The 18,698-nt window shown below is 41.8% G+C and overlaps 1 protein-coding gene across 2 annotated transcripts; it reads right to left on the reverse strand.

The window, feature by feature from the left end:
- Nucleotides 1-2,364: 2,364 nt before the first annotated feature.
- LOC132818672 (coiled-coil domain-containing protein 190) lies at nucleotides 2,365-18,422 on the reverse strand. 2 transcript variants are annotated; one of them, XM_060829695.1, is made up of 5 exons: nucleotides 18,282-18,422; nucleotides 11,666-11,797; nucleotides 9,823-10,032; nucleotides 7,137-7,287; nucleotides 2,365-4,726 (listed from the first exon to the last, which is right to left on the reverse strand). In XM_060829695.1, exons 3-5 carry the CDS (start codon nucleotides 10,016-10,018, stop codon nucleotides 4,054-4,056), a joined length of 1,020 nt encoding a protein of 339 aa, XP_060685678.1. In that variant the 5' UTR covers nucleotides 10,019-10,032; nucleotides 11,666-11,797; nucleotides 18,282-18,422; the 3' UTR covers nucleotides 2,365-4,053. The 2 variants fall into 2 exon arrangements, with proteins under 2 accessions (XP_060685678.1, XP_060685679.1); XM_060829696.1 differs by lacking the exon at nucleotides 11,666-11,797.
- Nucleotides 18,423-18,698: the final 276 nt, after the last annotated feature.

Below are 18,698 nucleotides of genomic sequence, written 5' to 3' on the forward strand. Positions count from 1 at the left end.
ATTGGAATCGCCAAGGGTTTTGAATGGGTCAATTAGAGTTACTCCTCTGCCTGTGCAATCAGTCATGAGGGAATGACCAATATAAAGATTATCACTTCTTGAGTTAACAGAAAGAGAATAGGAAAGGTTTTATTTCAAAAGAGTTGCTGATATATAGGACTGGAGGGGAGCAAGGAAATATAAGTAGCAATTTTGTGTGTTAGTTATTCTATGTAAGTGTTCTAGGGAGAAGTACTAAAATAATAAACTCTTGCACATTTAGACTTAAGACTTTATTTAATATAGTCTTCAACTGTGATGAGAAATTTCAAATGATTTGTTTCATAATGTAGAGATTTAGAAAGCAAAATTATACTCATCACTTTTACATTTCCCAATTTGGAAAAAAATGACCTTATTTCATACACGCCATGACTTCACAAGTTATCGCGATGACAGTGAGAGAAGTGAAACATCTCATTTTGGGTTTAGTTCATGTAAGTAAGAAAATTGAATATATCTCAGTGTCTCAGTAAAATAACTCACAACTAAATAGCAACATATTATAGCATAAGATCTCACAGTTGTATGAGACCAGAGAAATGATGTACTTTGTCCGCTAATAAATTGTGCCACTCACAGTTTAAAAGTAAAAGCTGTGAATTTTCAAAAGACTTAAAGTACAAAAATAGGATATTATAATAATGCATTTAATTTGCAGGATCCAACTTGAAACATAAATGTTAGATGTAGTCTACTCTACCACAGGTTTATATATACATTTTACTTGATGCTACTTCATGGTGTAGACCACTATTTTGCCTTGCAACACGTATGTTTTGCAATGTAGACTTAAAGGTTTCAACCAGAAGTATAATTGGCATTCCTAACTATTTTAAAGAAGTATTTTCATTAACATTGATGGTAAAAATTAGAAATAAAGAATTAATGTTGCAAGTTATCAGTATTACTTATTAGTCCACAATGTAATAAACTTTACTAATAGGTTAGGGTTAGATGCCTTTTAATCTGCATTTCCTCTTTAGTTTCAGTTTACTGTTACACTGTTTATGTCTTCTCTATAAAAGAGTTTTGGGGCAGAAATGGAAATGGACAGGTATGAAATTTCCCTGATGTGGACAGATGTACTGGTTCCAATTATCCATATGTTCACAATTCATGGATTATTTCTGGCTCACCATAAATTGCTGAATGACATAAGTTATGAATAGCATACACATTAAACCCGATATTCTGGCAGCCAAGTCCCTTTATGAGGGGCATGGATAGGGTAAATAGGCAAAGTCTTTTCCCTGTGGTTGGGGAGTTCGGAACTAGAGAACCTTAGAGTTCGCGAACCTTAAGAGTTTCACCTTTTCTTTAAAGAAGTGAGCTTTCTGTTTGGCTGTCTGGAGAGTAGAATCTACACTGCAGTTACTGGTCTCGGCCTGTGGGAATATGGCCAGGAATAGAAGTTACTGACATCTATGTACCCAGGTCAGTGACGAATAACCTCTGTGTATTTGTGCTCTGACAACTGAGCTTAGCTCTGACCAATTTTTAAAATGATGAATGTTCAGGGAGAAGGACTCCTTTTCTTCCAACACTAAAGCCATAGAGATGTACAGCATGGAAACAGACCCTTCGTTCCAACCTGTCCAAGCCAACCAGATATCCCATCCCAATCTAGTCCCACCTGCCAGTACCCAGTCCATATCCCTCCAAACACTTCCTATTCATATACCCATCCAAATGCATTTTAAATGTTGCAATTGTACCAGCCTCCACCACTTCCTTTGGCAGCTCATTCCATACACATACCACTCTCAGTGTGAAAAAGTTGCTCCGTAGAACTCTTTTATATCTTTCCCCTCTCACCCTAAACCTACGCTCTCCAGCTCTGGACTCCCTGACCACAGGGAAAAGACTTTGCCTATTTATCATATGCATGCCCCTCATAATTTGTAAACCTCTATAAAGGTCACCCCTCAGCCTCCGACGCTCCAGGGAAAACAGCCCCAGCCTGTTCAGCCTCTCCCTGTAGCTCAAATCCTCCAACCCTGGCAACATTCTTGTAAATCTTTTCTGAACCCTTTCAAGTTTCACAACATCTTTCCGATAGGAAAGAGACCAGAATTGCATGCAATATTCCAACAGTAGCCTAACCAATATCCTAGGTAAAAAACAATGACTGCAGACGCTGGAAACCAGAGTCTAGATTAGAGTGGTGCTGGAAAAGCACAGCAGTTCAGGCAGCATCCGAGAGCAGTAAACTTGATGTTTCGGGCAAAAGCCTTTCATCAGTATTCCTGATGAAGGGCTTTTGCCTGAAACGTTGATTTTACTGCTCCTCGGATGCTGCCTGAACTGCTGTGCTTTTCCAGCACCACTCTAATCTAGACCCTAACCAATGTCCTGTACAGCTGCAACATGACCAAGGAGTTATGAACCTGCACTCCAAGGTCTCTTTGTTCAGCAACACTCCCTAGGACCTTACCATTAAGTGTATAAGTCCTGCTAAGATTTACTTTCCCAAAATGCAAAATGCAGCACCTCGCATTTATCTGAATTAAACTCCATCTGCCACTTCTCAGCCCATTGGCCCATCTGGTCCAGATCCTGTTGTTATCTGAGGTAAACCTCTTCGCTGTCCACTACACCTCCAGTTTTGGTGTTATCTGCTCTGGTCACTGCACCTCAGCTAAGAAGCACCACCCTTGAGGGAATGCAGGATAGATTTACCAGAATGATACAAACTTGGAGCAGCAACATCTGTAGAGAGAAACAGCATTAACATTTTGAGTCCAGTAACCTTTCTTTATTTTACACAAATGATACCCGGCGTCAACATTGACTTCACTAGTTTTCAAACCTCCCCTCCCCCCACCTCATCCCTCCAACTAACCATCCAACTTGGCACTGCCCTCTTGACCGGTCCATCTCCAACCTCTCCACTGACCTGTCACCATCACCCCCACCTGCATCCACCTATCACCTTCCCAGCTACCTTCTCCTCAGCTCCACCCCAACGCCCCTACTTATCTCTCATCCCCCTTCCCACACCTTTCCTGATGAAGGGCTTATGCCCAAAACATCAATTCTCCTGCTCCTCAAATGCTGCCTGACCTACTGTGCTTTTCCAGCACCACACTTTTGGACTTGCAGGATTAAAATAGAGAGACTATTTAATTAGCTGAATCAAAAACTAGGTAGCTCAGTGGCAAAATCAGGAAGTAGTTTCTTGTGAAATGGGGAATAGGAATTTAGAATTCTCTTTCTCAAGACACTAGGTCACTTTCAACTTTCAAGACGGACAGCGATTGGTATCACATATTAAAAAGCAAAACACTGTGGATGCTGGAAATCAAACAAACTGAGAATGCAGGAGAAACTCAGAAGGTCTGGCTGCATCTGAGAGGAGAAAATGAGGACTGCAGATGCTGGAGTCGAAGAGTGTGGTGCTGGAAAAGCACAGCCAGTCAGGCAGCATCCAAGAAGCAAGAGAATTGACGTTTCAGGCATAAGCCCTTCATCAGGCATCTGTGAGGACAGAAATGGAGTTAATGTTTCAAGTCCTGTGTGACTTTCCTTCAGTATAATGTATTATTATTCACTTGGGTACAACATCTCAAGGATATGGGGCAGGAGGTTTGAAGTCAGGACTTGGCAGCAATGCTGCAGTGCAGCCCGCAAGTTCAATGAGGTAAGCTATACATGTACTCCATAAAGGCACATATAGAGGCTCAACTGAGCAATTTTTTTCACTCTATGAAACACAAATTTGGTTTGGAATGATTGAACCAGTGCATGGGTCAAAAGGGAACTTTACTTGACATCTTTCATTTGGGGTATCTGGTCATACTTCCACCTGCCAGTGCCAAGCTGACAAGATGCCCTCCCATGACCCTTGCAAGGTCCCTGGCAGGGTCAAGATTGGAGAACAGGGCATTATTCTAACTCAACCACTGCAATGGAAACCCATGCATATTTTGGGACTATCTCACAAAAGGAGGATGTTGTCATTATGGCACGGAATTTATTTTCATTTCTTTTAATAGATCCTTGAATGTTCTTTTAAGCTGCATGTATTCCTGGGAAGAGCTTTTCCTTGTTGGTTTCCACCTCTTTGACAGCGTTATGTCGACCAAGCACCTTTCTCTTCGCAAAGATTTCGCTGATCGAGAGTTCCCTCTCATCTTCGGTTTTGACCCGGTGCCTGATGTACCTCGCTTTCTTTGCTTCGGCAAAGGCCTCCAGAAAACTGGGCATGGTGTGCATGGTTCTGGGCAACCCATCCGGAGCGTAAAACTCTGAATTGTATCCGGGATTTCCATCGCAAGCTGACAGCTGTGGGCTGCTTGTGGACTCCCTGGATCTGATTTGCCCTTGGGCCTGATCGCTGCTATCTGTCTCAACGTTGCTCACTTCCTGCTCTGTTTGGCCATCTGCCCTTTGGTTTTCTCTCCCACTGGCTTCATTCAGGACTGCTGGCTTCTCAGGAACACTCACGTGCTTGGCATTGGGGTGCTTCAGGGAGGACAACTTGATGCTGTTGATTGAGGGTTCGGTTTTGAGCTTGCCAGATGGCATGCCAGGCTGGGTCTGTTCTGCGCCTGAGTGCCCATCAGACTTCTCCTGCTTGCTGCTCAACCCGTTGAGGAAGTCATTTATCTGTGTCTGCAAAGCGAGAGAGGCACTGGGTGGCATCCCAATCCTGCCAGCCTTTGCAGGGTAGCAGCTTTGTGTCCTAAAATTGGAAAGGAAAACAAAACATTTGAGCTGCAAAATCACGGCATGTTCTTTTGCTTGTTGGCTCCAGTGTAAGCTGGCACTTTAAACTTGGTTTGAGACTGAAAATGCCAGTCATGCCATATCTCTAAACCATTTCAAATATGCTCCCACTGGACTGACTGAAGTGGGCAAACAGGGATAACTCAAGCGCTTCATAGCCTGAACAGTTTCAGCAAGAAACCTTGGTTCTTAAAAAATTAAGCCCAAATCACACTAGATCACATAGGCAGCATTTCTTGAGCACTTTGAAAATACATATGTATATACACACACTCACGCACTATCTCAACCCAAAGTGATCAACGTTTTCAAGCACATTCCTGATGATGGGCTTATGCCCGCAACATCGACTCTCCTGCTGCCTGACTGGCTGTGCTTTTCCAACACCGGAATTTTTGCCTCTGATCTCCAGCCTCTATAATCCTCACTTTCTCCCTATTTCATGAAGCTGCGTTCTCGCTAATTTCAACAGCACACAATGGGCTGGCATTTGGCATGGGTGGTGGGTGGATGGTGAGTAGGAAATGAGAGCATCGAGTTCTTAGCTCCTACTTACAAATAAAGAATATAGATTTTTGTTTGGACGGGTGGAATTTGTCAAACTAAAAATTGCAGCACTTTATCTGAAGTGCTCAGCTGATTTCTGAGCTGAAGAACTTTCTCTGTTGAAAATAGGTAGATCTGTGAAAAGCTGCAGCATCACAGAGATTAGAAATGCTGCTCTGAAAATATTGGCCAGGGGTGCAGCGTAATTACTTTGTCCCGATCACCCCACTGAAAACTGAACAGGTAGCTAAAACTCTGAGTCACTTAAGTGAGTTCCTCGATAGACAGCTACGTTGCATGTTCAAAGCTTGTAGAATCCTAACTTACACATTCTAACTGAAGTTTGATCTTGACTATCAATGATGCTAACCAGCCTGAGTGTGGAGAATGAGGCAGGTTGTGGGTGGTGAGATGGCGGGGGCGGGGCAGGGGGGAATTCCAGACAATTTTGCAGCCGACATAAAATAGATGGAAAGGCAACCACTGACAATAACTCAGTCTGCAGAGGGATATGGACAAGTCAGGCAAGTGGGCAAAGACTTGGCAGATGGAATATACTGTGGGAAAATGTGAGGTTACACATTTCGGCAGCAAGAATACAGGAGCTGAATATTATTTCAATGGAGGAAGACTGCACAACAGAGGGATTTGTTAGTCCTTATCCATGAATCATAAACGTCCAAGTTTGGTGGGAAATAAGGAAAGGCAAATGGAATTTTGGAATTTATTTCAAAGGGGATGCAGTGTAGAAGTAGGAAGTTTTATTCAAATTACACAAGGTATTTTCAGAGACCACACTTGAAACATTGTGAACTGTTGTGGGCCACTTGTCAAAGGAAACATATCCTGGCATTGGAGGCAGTCCAGGGAGGGTTCAGTAGGCTGATACCAGGTTTAGAGGGGATGTCTTATGAGGAGATGTTGACTAAGCCGGACTTGTACACATTGGAATTTAGAAGAATGAGAGGGAACTTTATTGAAACATACAAGATTCTTAGGGGACTTGACATGATAGATACAGAGAGGTTTTTTTTCCCATTTATGGGAGAGACTAGGACCACAGGGTATCATCTCAGAATAATGGGTCACACACTTAAGACAGAGATGAGGAGGAGGGTAATGAATCTGTGAAATATTTTACCATAGAGTGCTTTCAAGCCTGGCGTGTTAAGTATATGCAAGGCAGAGACAGACAGATTTTTAATCAGTAAGGGAATCAAGGGTTATGTGGAAAAGGTTGGAAAGGAGAGTTGAGGATGATCAGATCATGATTCCATTGAATGGAGGAGCAGACAATGGGCTGAATGGCCTACTTGTGCTCCTATGTTTTATGTTCTTATGATTTTCTCCGCCAGATAACGAGACTAGGAAGTCCCTTTTTAATAAGTTCCTTTGATCTCTACCCTATCCACTCAGTGAAGGTCTTGTGGTGTTGTGGATAGAGTCCCTATCTCTGAACCAGAAACTCTATGTTCAAGTCCCAATCCTTTGACAGGCCAGGAAAGGGCATTCACGACATGATCAAACACATTGCAAATTATTCTAATAGAATACCAGTGGCAGATGGTAAGGGTACATGAAATTACTGGTTGGTCATCTGTTGGCAAGTACATTGGAGCTTTTATCATCACTATCCAATGAAAATATTGCCACAGCAATTTGGACAACTTTGACTCTCTGACTGAACCACTTGGACCTGAAGGTAAAATAAAGTTCTCATGATCACTGAGGTTTCTTCTTCACATTTAATGTTGTGCAACTACCACGGATTACTGTTAGGGTCTTTAGGTTCACACAAATGCAGGTAAGTATTTTGTTACCTGATTCTTTCTGTCTCCAGTGTGACAGCGTGATTCTTCGCACCCGGAATGCTGGGTAAAATGAGGTTGCTCAAGCCAGACTTTCCTCTGGTTGAAGTGCTATAATCTGGATGCAGCATTCCGAGATTTCCCAATGTCTTCTTGGAATAACCTAGGGGTTGGGAGTGTTAGATCCGTGAGCCAGAACTTCAGATAGGAAGTAAAACTTAATAACACAACAGCATTAGGAACCGTGGTGAAGGAGCTAGGTTTGAAGCTCAGTGAGAGCAGAGTCTCAATGTTGAACACATCCAGATCAGCCATCAGAAAATTCAAAGGAATATTGAATTTCCCATCAAAAACAGTGGACGAAAAGTCAAACTAATCTATGATCAAACCACGTCAGAGCTTCCCAAAGCGGTCAATAGGTCAGAATCCCCCAAAGGGATGGCAAGCTACAATTTTGGGGTCGTGACCTCTGAGTCGCAATGGCCACCACGTCTTCAATTGACATCCTGACCTCACAGGCACTCACTCTCATAGTACTCCACCTCCGCTCCACCCAGCACAATCAGATCTTACTCCACCTCGCCTCTCTACCACCCAGCTCACTGAGAGATTGTAATAGATCTAAAACAGCCTGGGACACACTGAAATAGAGGCCCTGATCAGGTCCGATTTTAAATATTGTGTCAAGTAGTGTCAAAGAGACACAGGTAGATATCAGTTCCGGAAGGGTGTGTGGAGATGAGTACACAAGGATTCCTTAGAATTCCCAGTTTCTGTTTCTCTGTCTGCAGATGCTGCCAAACCTGCTGAGTTTCTCCAGCACTTTCTATTTCTTTTCAGGTTTCCAGCATTTGCAGTATTTCATTTTTATAACAGTATTTGTGGATTCAAACCTGATGCAAGTCCTGGGTAACTATTAACTTGATCCTCTGCCTCACCACTGAACATCATCCCCTCAATCCCTGCCATCCCTGGATCCAGCAGATGCTGACATGAGCCCTCTCTCAAATGAACGTCCCAATCCCTCCAGCCGACCCACAGCACAGAGCATGAGACTCTCACTACACCCTGTTGACCTCCACAGACCCTCTTCCCCCCTCGGCCTCACATTCACCCCGGGCCTGGCCTCACTGAATCCAACAAAGCTCACCCTCCTTGCCTCCGCATCCCCAATCCAGTCCCTCAACCAAGCATAAGCCCTCACTCACTCACTCACTTTCCTTCAGCCATGTGCCACCCTAAAACCCTCACTCACCTGTCACCCTACCCCTTACACTCTCCTTATCTACCACATTGAAACCCGCATACGTAACACCTCTCAGAAGTTTACATGCCCTTTCAATCATGGAATATGATACTTACTTGTGAAAAGATTTTGGTTGATAAATGGCAAGTAACATTCATGCCTTGCAATGACCATCTCCATTAAGAGTGAACCTAAACATCATCCCATTATGTTCAATGGTATGACTGTCACCAAACCCCTCAATATCCCGGGCAATGGACCCTCTAACTATTTATCCTATTGCACAGACCTCCATGTCAATCAGCATGGGTGGTACTTCCAAGATGGCATACAGTGACTTAGAGGAAATATAGAGGGTTACCACTGCCCAGGCAGTGGTAGGATCTTTGTGGCAAGTACTCACCCAAAGCCTGTCCACTATTTACAAGGCACAAGTCAAGAGTGTGATGGAATACTCCCCACATGCCTGGTTAACTGTCAAGAAGTTTGACACCATCCAGAACAAAGCAGTCTGCGTGATTAGCACCCCCACCCACAATTCACCACTTTGACTCCCTTTACACCAAATCACAGTGGCACTACTGTGTACCAGTTCCAAGATACACTGTGTAATTTACCAAATTTCAATCACAATACCTTCCAAACCCACATTCTACCACCTAGAAGTATAAGGGTCACAGGTGCATGGGAATACACCGCCTGCAAACTTGCCTGCAAACCACATACCATAGCGAAAATGTATGTCCATCTCTTTACTGTCACTGGGTCAAAAGCCAGAAAGGTCCTCCCTTACAGTACTGTGGGTATCCCTATACTTTAAGGACTGCAGTGGTTCACAACCACTTTCTCAAGGGCAATTAGGCATAGGCAATAAATGCTAACTTCGCCAGTGACACCCAAATTCCATGAATGAATAAAAAGATGCATGATTTTCATGAAGACCCTCTCTTGGGGATTAATTTAAGTTGCTTCAGAAAAGAAGCAGGAAATATGGAAGGAGGACTTATCTGAAGCAAACTGTCTTTTTTTTTTGTCTGTTTCTGTGTCGTATGACTTTATGACTCCTTCTCAGAGAAACCACCCAGGAAATTCATGAGTGGCAATTCAACTGAAGAAGTTTACTTCTGCACAAATTTCCTCAGAGAAATTGCCACATTTATGTTATAGGCCTGATGATATTTTCGGGGAGTTTCTCAGGTGATTTTCCTTCCCTCCATTGTTTTTCCTATGGTGACAACTCTTTTGAAAGAGAGGGAAACAATGCACGGAGACTGCATGGAGGTTGTGCTAAACAATTGACTTTCAGGATAACTTCCAATTAAGGAGATTGACCTTGCATCAAACTGTGAAACAGCTGAACTCTGAGGATATCGGTATTCTACTCCCCAGACTGTCCATCATCATTGTGTGTGTGTGTGTGTGTGTGTGTGTGCACGTGCGTGTGTTGCTCACCATTTTTTATTCTTATCAGGTCTCTCTGGATCTGCCGTTGTTCTTTGATCATTCTATCAATGCAATAAAATCTTGCCTCCTCCAAATTGTTTAGTCCATTCCGCAGCCTGGCTTCTGCACGCTTGGACGCACGCATCTCTACATCCAGCCGCCTTGTTCTATCTCCTTCGAAAGTGTGTGACCTGAGACGTTGCATTTTCTTGGGGGAAACTGCAAGGCAAACGTTTCACGTTACCAGCAATTCTGTACATTGATACTCTGGCAAAGACAATCCTGCCTGTATTAGGATTGTTATGAATTTGAAGGCATGTATTGTACTTTTTAAGAGAGAGAGAATGCTGTTCCGAACTGAGAGATTACAAACACCTGTGAATATGACTAGGTCCCAGAGCATAGTGGAAAATTGAAAATATGTAATATTTGGCTGTGAAATGGATACCTGAATTTAGACTATAAGACATAGGAGCAGAAATTAAGCCATTCAGCCCATAGAGTCTGCTCTGCCATTCAATCATGGCTGATAAGTTTCTCAACCCCATTCTCCCACTTTCTCTCCCTTTCTCCCCGTAACCCATGATCCCCTATACAATAAAGAACCCATTTATCTCTGTCTTAAATATATCTAATCTTTGTGGTTTTCATAAAGTTCCTTGAGCCTGTTCTCTCATTCATTTGGTACATAGTTGATGTAACATCTCTGTTGATTGATCTTGTCTCTGTAAATGTTAATACCCCTGTCTACCAAAATCAGTTTGAATGGTTTCTATTGACGCAGTCACAACAGGCTTTTGGGAGAGTATGGTAGATTTCCACTGTTCGTTTCATGAACTACTTCCTGCCATCACCATACATATCACTTCTATCTCCTTTGTTGGTTGTTGTTTTAACAACAATTCGAGTTTAACCAATCAGTTTTAATTATGCTCCAGGATACTAAAACCCAATCGAATTTGAATTTATTGGTTTGCCAACATTGAACCAATGAGACGATCTGATGTATGGGGATATGAGAATGTGGACATTTCAAAAATTGGTCAGAGAGTAACTGTCATAGAGAGAGAAACTGCTGGAGAACTAACCGCCAATCTAACATCTTGCTCTCAAAGAAATTAGGAAACACTCTCTATCAAAAGGTACATTTTCATGTGAAACATACTCACAGTAAAAAGAAAGATGATGACTCAGAGAGATCAACAGCCAGAAGAGTGAAGACACAGAAGAAGACAGACTGTGTGGTTTTGCGATTAAGTTAATCTAATTTTAATTCGTGTCTTATTGGATCAATTATTGCCATAGAGCTGGAGTCAGACAGTAAACAGTTAAGAGAAAGGGAGGCATAGGTTTGTGAATAGTTTTTGGTTTAATATACAATTTTAAAGTGAGAAAGTAAATTGATGTTATTTCTTTAAATAGTGGAATTTAGGAGATCTCTGTCACTCATATTTTAACAGATTTTGAGGTGAGGCGAACTTTTCTGGGTGTTTGGTTTATTTAACAGAAATGCTTCACCTACATGTCGTAACAGGTAAATCTCATTATTAGCACAACATGGAGAAGAATTTTGATTGTCATTTGCAGAATTAGAGATATTTGAAGGTCTTTCAGTCTGTTTAGAAGTTAGAAAGGAAGGAAGATAGGAACAGGAGTAATTTTCATACAGTTCCTTGAGCCCGTTCAGTCATTCATTTGAAACATGGTTGATCTGTTACAGCTTTTTTGATTGATCTTGTCTCTGTAAACATTAAAAGCCAATTAAAAGCCCGTCTACCAAAATCAGTTTGAATGGTTTCTAATGACCCAGTCACAACATCCTTTTGGGAGAGTATGGTAGACTTCCACTGACCTTTTCATGAACAACTACTTCTTGCTGTCACCATCAGCTGTGTCACAGTAACATTAAGATTATGCTCCCTTGTTGAAGTTCCTCCACTGAAGGATATAGTTTCTTCTTGTTATGAAGATGTGGGAACTATACCTTTAAGAGAGTAAAAGCTAGCAATGTCAGCACCAAGTGTTCTCAATAAGACACAATGTAACATGTGCTCCAGCTACTGGAGTAGCTAGTTGCCTGGAAAATGACAAAAAATAGATTCAAATTAGGCCAATCAGTTTAAATAATAACCCCCAAAAATACCAAATTTCAATCAAGTTTGAATTAAGTATACTGACGACCTTAAAAGCCAATGACACAATCTGATGCTCTGGGGTATAAGACCAGGGGAAAAAAAATGAACAGTTAGGAGAAGAACTGCCAAGCCCCAACATGTAAACAGACTGCCTGAAAAATAGCTCTCTTAATTACCTTTACCGATCAGTAACCTGTGACACAGAATGCCTAAGAAGGAGAAAAGAAGACACAGGAACATCCAAATAGAAGAAACGAAAGCTGCCTGGTTTTGAGATAAGAAGTTTTGTTTTGTAAATCTTAATTGAAAGTTTTATCGGACTAGCAATTTGGAAGGGAAGGTAAAAGACAGGTTAGAGTAAGGACTTGTGAATAGTTGATAGTTAATTATTTACTTTAAGAAGTAAAGCTGTTAATTTTTACTTTAAATAGTTTTTGACCACTCTAATTTTTACAGATTACTGCACGGGATAAATCTTTTCTGTGTTGGTTTCAAATTAAGGAGGAAGGTTTACCCCGTGTCATAACAGTTGTCAGTCTTAGCAACTCATATAAGCAAACAGAACATCCCTTAGTCATATCTCTAGGTAAGAAAACAACCTAGTCAAGGCAATCTATTCTTAGAAATTAACCCTTTCAAGCCTGGCATCACTCTGGTAAATCTATTCTGCATCCTGTCTTGTATCTCTTCCCTGTAGGAAGATGTCCAGGCTGAACGAAGTACTCTGAACTGGATCTAAACAGGGCAAAACTATTGCATGACTTCAATCACTGTATATTCCAGTCCCCTTCGGGGACAAAGAACAACATTCCATTTAACATATTATAGCCATCAGTAAATATTTAGAGTAAGATTTTTAGCTGGGGGAAGGGATCGGGAAAACTATATCATGGGCAGTTTTGAGAATGTTTGTTCCGAAGGGAGAAAGAAAGAATGATGGCAGGCTGATTCGAATACTAGTTTGGCGATCTAAACATTATTGTGATTGAAGTGGTTCAGGGTCATAGCTGCTAAACGGACAGAATTGGAAATGATCTTAGCGAGATCCTGGCAACAGGAACTCTAGAAAGTTTTGAAGTTTACAGTCAATTGGTAGGGTATCATATATGCTTTAGCAATTTTCACCTGATGCTCGTTGATGTTAGGAATGGAACAAAATTGATCTTTATCTGTTAACTCAGAGATAGAGAATGAGTATTGTGGAAAGGTTGCTGTTCAAATTACTTTATAGTTACCTGATGAAGGAGCGGTGCTCCAAAAGCTTGTACTTCCAAATAAACCTGTTGGACTGTAACCTGGTGTTGTGTGATTTTTAACTTTGTCCACCCCGGTGCAACACCGGCACCTCCACATCAAACCTCTTTATGGTAGTGTGAATGTTGCCAGCTCATAGCAGTCACAATACTTTATCGTAATTTCAGAGAAACTTAGGGCCAGATTTCTGTGAAAAGAGCCTTCAAAATCCTATGGCACTTCTCACAGCTTAATTAATTAGGATTGATCTTTCTTCCACCTCCATTTGTGACAGTGCCATGGATTACACAATCGGTGCTTACCAGTGATCTTGAACAAAACTTCCCACAATGACCTAGTGTCTCTGTGGCATGGTTCACCCTTTCGAGATGTCAAATTGAATCTGGCACCAAATCAATGGGATCACTAGGTGCCTAGCAACAATGATGTCATCAAGCAGGATAAGCAGCCATTCACGGTGAAGTATTCTCACAGACACCAAACCAGGAAGTAAAATGCACTGCTTGCACTGAACTTTAAAAATGAGTGTTAAATAAAACAAATGATTGGGGCTTACACAAGGGATTAAGGTGGAAGCTGAGATATGATAAAGTTTTAAATTGAAATATAGAATTGGTCATAATAGAGATACTTAGACATTAATATTAATTTATCAAGGCCAGTCAAGCTGCTCAGGAATACGGCTCCTACCTCAACTATAGCCCAAGTTACTATAAATGCCCCTAATGTTTTTAAAAGAGTGACTTATTTTCTAATCAACTTGTTCAGATGTTATTGCACACATCTGGAGTAGGTAGGACTTGACCCAGGCCTCCTGGTCTTTGTGCTCTCACGTGAACTACAGAGTCAAAGATGTACTGTATGGTACAGATGTACCTGCAGTCCAAAACATCTATGCCAACCAGATATTTCAAATTAATCCTGTCCCATTTTTTAGCATTTGGCCCATATCCTTCTAAACCTTTCCTATTCATATATCCATCCAAATGCATTTTAAATGTTGTAATTGTACCAGCCTCCACCACTTCCTCTGGCAGCTCATTCCATTGACACACCAACTTCTGTGTGAAAAAATTGCCCCTTAGGTCCTTTCTAAATCTTTCCCCTCTCACCTTAAACCTACGCCCTCCCTACTCTGTGGTAAAGCCCCTGGCTATTCATCCTATTTATGCCCCTTATGATTTTATAAATATGTTTAAGGTCACGCTTCAGCCTCCAATGCTCCAGGGAAAGTAGCCCCAGCTTATTCAGCCCCTCCCTATAGCTCAAACCCTCCAACCCTGGTAACATACTGGTAGATCTTTTCTGAACCCTTTCAAGTTCTACAACTTCTTTCCTATAGCAGGAAGACCAGAATTGAATAGTGTTCCAAAAGTGGCCTAACCAATTCCTGTACAGCCACAAGATGACCTCCCAGTTCCTATAACAACTAGACATTTGAGATACAATTAACAAGCAGCTTTTAGCAAAATGTTTCTGTTTTACAGTTTCTTTGCAATTTTTTCTTTTTGGAATGCTTGTGAATATCTTCTGATTGCACACTGTAGTGAGGCGGGGCAATTTTCCTTTGTTTTTCAGAAAAACATTTAGGATTACATAATGCCCAGAAAAGATCTTCCCTCACTGTGTTCGAATCATCAGGCAGAATTAGAACCTTGGGAATAAGAAAAGGCAAGCAGCTCACTTACGAAGTGTTACTAAGTTAACACCAAAAGTTCTGTCTCCTACAAAAATAAATTGCCTGACATGCCACTTTAAGTTTACCTCCTGATAGCACATGTTGCTCTTTTTTGCTTTGAGGAGACGTACGTCATTCTACAACTTGGAAGCATTTGCTGTGTATGACTTTTCAACACTTCCCTTTCCAATTATCTAAGGAATTTGCCAACAAAAGATTCAGGATTCAGGCTTTTTAATCTGGTATAAACTAATCTTATAAAAGTATTTTTTACATTCACCCTATAATTCAGAATCTTAAGATTGGGGTAGTCTTGTTGCTACAACAATGGTAACATTCACTAAGGTTTGTAATATCCATAAAAACTTGTCTTTGTTTGTGGTTGCTTGGCTATAAGCTTCAATAATTGGATGTCCATTGTAAGCAATATTGAAATCTTTTATGTTAACTGTGTTTATGTATCTAGGATTTACGCATTGTCATGCTTATGTATCATCTGAACTCTAAAGGTCTTCAAAAACTGGCCATGAAAGACTGCAAGAAAGCTGGCTGTAGAAGGAGCATCTGAACTTCACTGATTGAAGTGGTTCACGTCAAATCTGATAAAAAGATAGTCAGAATTGAAAATTATCTTCGCGAGATTATACAAAGCTCTCTATCCAGCATCAGGAACTGAAGAAAGTTTTGGAGTTTAAGGTCATAGAGAAGTACAGCACGGAAACAGACCCTTTGGTCTAACTCGTCCATGTCAACCAGATATCCTAACCTAATCTAGTCCCATTTGCCAGCCCTTGGCCCATATCTCTCTAACCCCTTCCTATGCATATACCCATCCAGCTGTCTTTTTTTTTGTATATGCATTAGCAGTTTTCATCTGATGCTTGAACAAAATCGATCCTGATTTGTTAACTCAACAGCAGCTGTCTTATTTTGTGGAGAGTATCACCTCACATAGTCTGTAAAAGTTGAAACATCCAGACTGATGTTGACTACAGACCTTTCTGTGAAACTAAATCAAAAGGCAAATTGAAATTGAATGCAAAGATCCTGAGTATTTCAACTTTCAAGATGTGAATGTTACAGCAAAGATTAAATTGACCTAATCCTCACCTTACTTAGAAAAACTTGAAATGGTGGAGGGCACATGGTGAGGTGGCCATAGCTTCTGTCTGCTACTAAAATTCAACAAGAAGCTGCTTGCAGACAGTTTTATTAGGAAGCCATTAAACTGACTGAGTAGCCAAGTTATTTAAAACAAGTACCTTGAGAGTAGGAGGGAGATTTCCCTCCCAACTTTCTAACTTCACGTTCACCTGAGAACCCGCGTCCTGGAAATTCAACTGCAGGAAGCCTCACAGCTTACTAATAGTCACTTGCTTTACAAGACATTCATTCCAACTAAAGCACAAGCTCATCTAATTAACTACAGTCCTGCCATTAAAGAAACTGAGGCACTTATGCAATTACAATGTACTTTCTTTCTTTATCTGTTTATATTTTTTGTATGCATGACACTGTGTGTGATTCAAGTGAGTGAGGCACCAGCTTTCTAAACACATGAGGCATGTATGTGGTAATAAACAACCTTTCTTGAAAAAATTCAAATTGGCCACTGGAAACTATTTAATTGGGACAATTATTCCAAAGGTAAGAAAATGGACACCCCTTAGCAGTGCCAGCTCAGAAATCAAGGGCCCAGCTGCTGTGCCTGGCTTGGACCAGCCCCCGATCCAAATATAATGGAGGCTACTTAACCCCAGATGTTGGACCATGATGTACTCCCCTCTCCCAGCCCTAACCCTTAGATACAAGCTTATTGATCATTCATTATAAAAATGAACACAAATTATCCTTGACAGTACAACAATGAAATTTGTCTACAATCTGCCTAAAAATATTTTAAATATGTGAACCCATGGCTTCTCGGGTTCGTCCTGGTTTGATGGAACAGACTTTATCTGCATTTAATGGAATCCTTCCAGTGTGGAAGCAGGCCATTTAGCCCACTGAGTGCACACTGACCCTCCGAAGAGCATCCCACCAGACCACGCCCCCGCTCCTTACCCTATCCCTGCATTTCCTTTGGCTAATCCGTTTAGCCTGCATATCTCTGGACATTATGAGCAATTTGGCACAGCCAATCCACCTAACCTGCACATGGTTGGACTGTGGGAAGAAACCCGAGCAAACCCCTGGGTCCCTGACACTGTACCACACTAGTGTACTTATGAGTGTTTCTCAGCAGCTTACCAGTTTCCTGTTGCTGATCGCCTGGGAACCCTCCAACCACAAGGGATGAACTCAGATTTCTCCAGTTTCCTCATTTCCTCCCCCCACCTTGTCCCAGTTGAATCCCTCGAACTCAGCACCGCCTTCCTAACCTGCAATCTTCTTCCTGACCTCTCTGCCTCCACCCCACTCTGGCCTATCACCCTCACCTTGACCTCCTTCCACCTACCACATCTCCATCGCCCCTCCCCCAAGTCCCTCCTCCCTACCTTTTATCTTAGCCTGCTGGACACACTTTCCTCATTCCTGATGAAGGGCTTATGCCCGAAACGTCGAATTTCCTGTTCCTTGGATGCTGCCTGACCTGCTGCGCTTTTCCAGCAACACATTTTCAGCTCTGATCTCCGGCATCTGCAGACCTCACTTTCTCCTGGCTGATCCAAATAAAACATTTGTCTTACCCAGTTAGCTGGAAAGGAGTGAGCTCAACCTCAATCACTGTAATAGAATAATTTCTGCCCATTCTACTGGCGAGACAGGCTGGCTGTTCAGTCATAAATGCCCTGCATTACTGAAGATCTGATTTGTTCTCTGCAGTGACTCAAACTGCGGGTCCTGGTCCTACTCCAAAGTTGTGAACCCCAAATCAACGCTGACAGTGCAGAGTGTGGTACTGGGGGAATATTACACCATAGGAGGTACAATCCATTATTCAACCCAAGGATCCATCGCCCCTTCTCGGCATCTGAAAATGAGCCCACGCTGTTAACTGAAGAAAAATAGGGCAGTGTCCCGGTTATTACCACACTGCAGCTTACTTTCCTTGCATTGATTGCGTGTGATTTTTTTTCAAAAAAGTTAACACAACATGCAGTCAGATAAACAGCATTTAGACTGAAATACTGACAGCAAAGTTCGTATAAGGTGAGTGCAAAACATTCAAAGTCGGTAATAAACAAACAATTTAACGAGAAAATAAACAGGGGCGCACAGAAAGGTTAGTACATGCTGTGCAATAATTGCACATCCAGGGGATTAATGGAGTACAGACAGTGCATTGAAACCATTCCATCTCTCTCCTGCGTGACCGCTATGTTTCTTTTACCTTCCTTTCCAACCTGGCTGCCTCATGTCCCTTGCACCGATTGTAATGCACAGTGGAAGTTACTTACCACTCTGAGAGAGAAAGAGAAAAGCGAGTCGGTGACTTGGGGAGCTGCGGCTGGTGTTGTGGGTCACCTTCAGCGGGCGAGCATTAGTAACTGATCTGTCTGTCCCTGCACACTAGCTAGGAGCCGCTGCTGCTTGTCCCAGTTCCCTGTATAAATCTGCAGCTCACTGAATGGCCACTGGTCTTTTGATTTTGCGTTGCCACTGGGAATGAGCTGTCTGTCAAATTTTGTCACCAGCCCCCGCCTCCCCTTTGTGAAAATAAATGGATCTGTGGTATGAGGGTGTATGAAAGGAACTTTTGTTTAATAACAAGTCACGACAACAAGAGTTCTTATTTAAGTCAGAAAAAATGGTTAGGAAAAATTGTCTAGAGAGTGAAGCCATTGTTTACAGTACTTTCTCCATATGATCTCGCT

Source organism: Hemiscyllium ocellatum, chromosome 9 (genome assembly GCF_020745735.1).
Source record: "Hemiscyllium ocellatum isolate sHemOce1 chromosome 9, sHemOce1.pat.X.cur, whole genome shotgun sequence".
Classification (NCBI taxonomy): Eukaryota; Metazoa; Chordata; class Chondrichthyes; order Orectolobiformes; family Hemiscylliidae; genus Hemiscyllium; species Hemiscyllium ocellatum.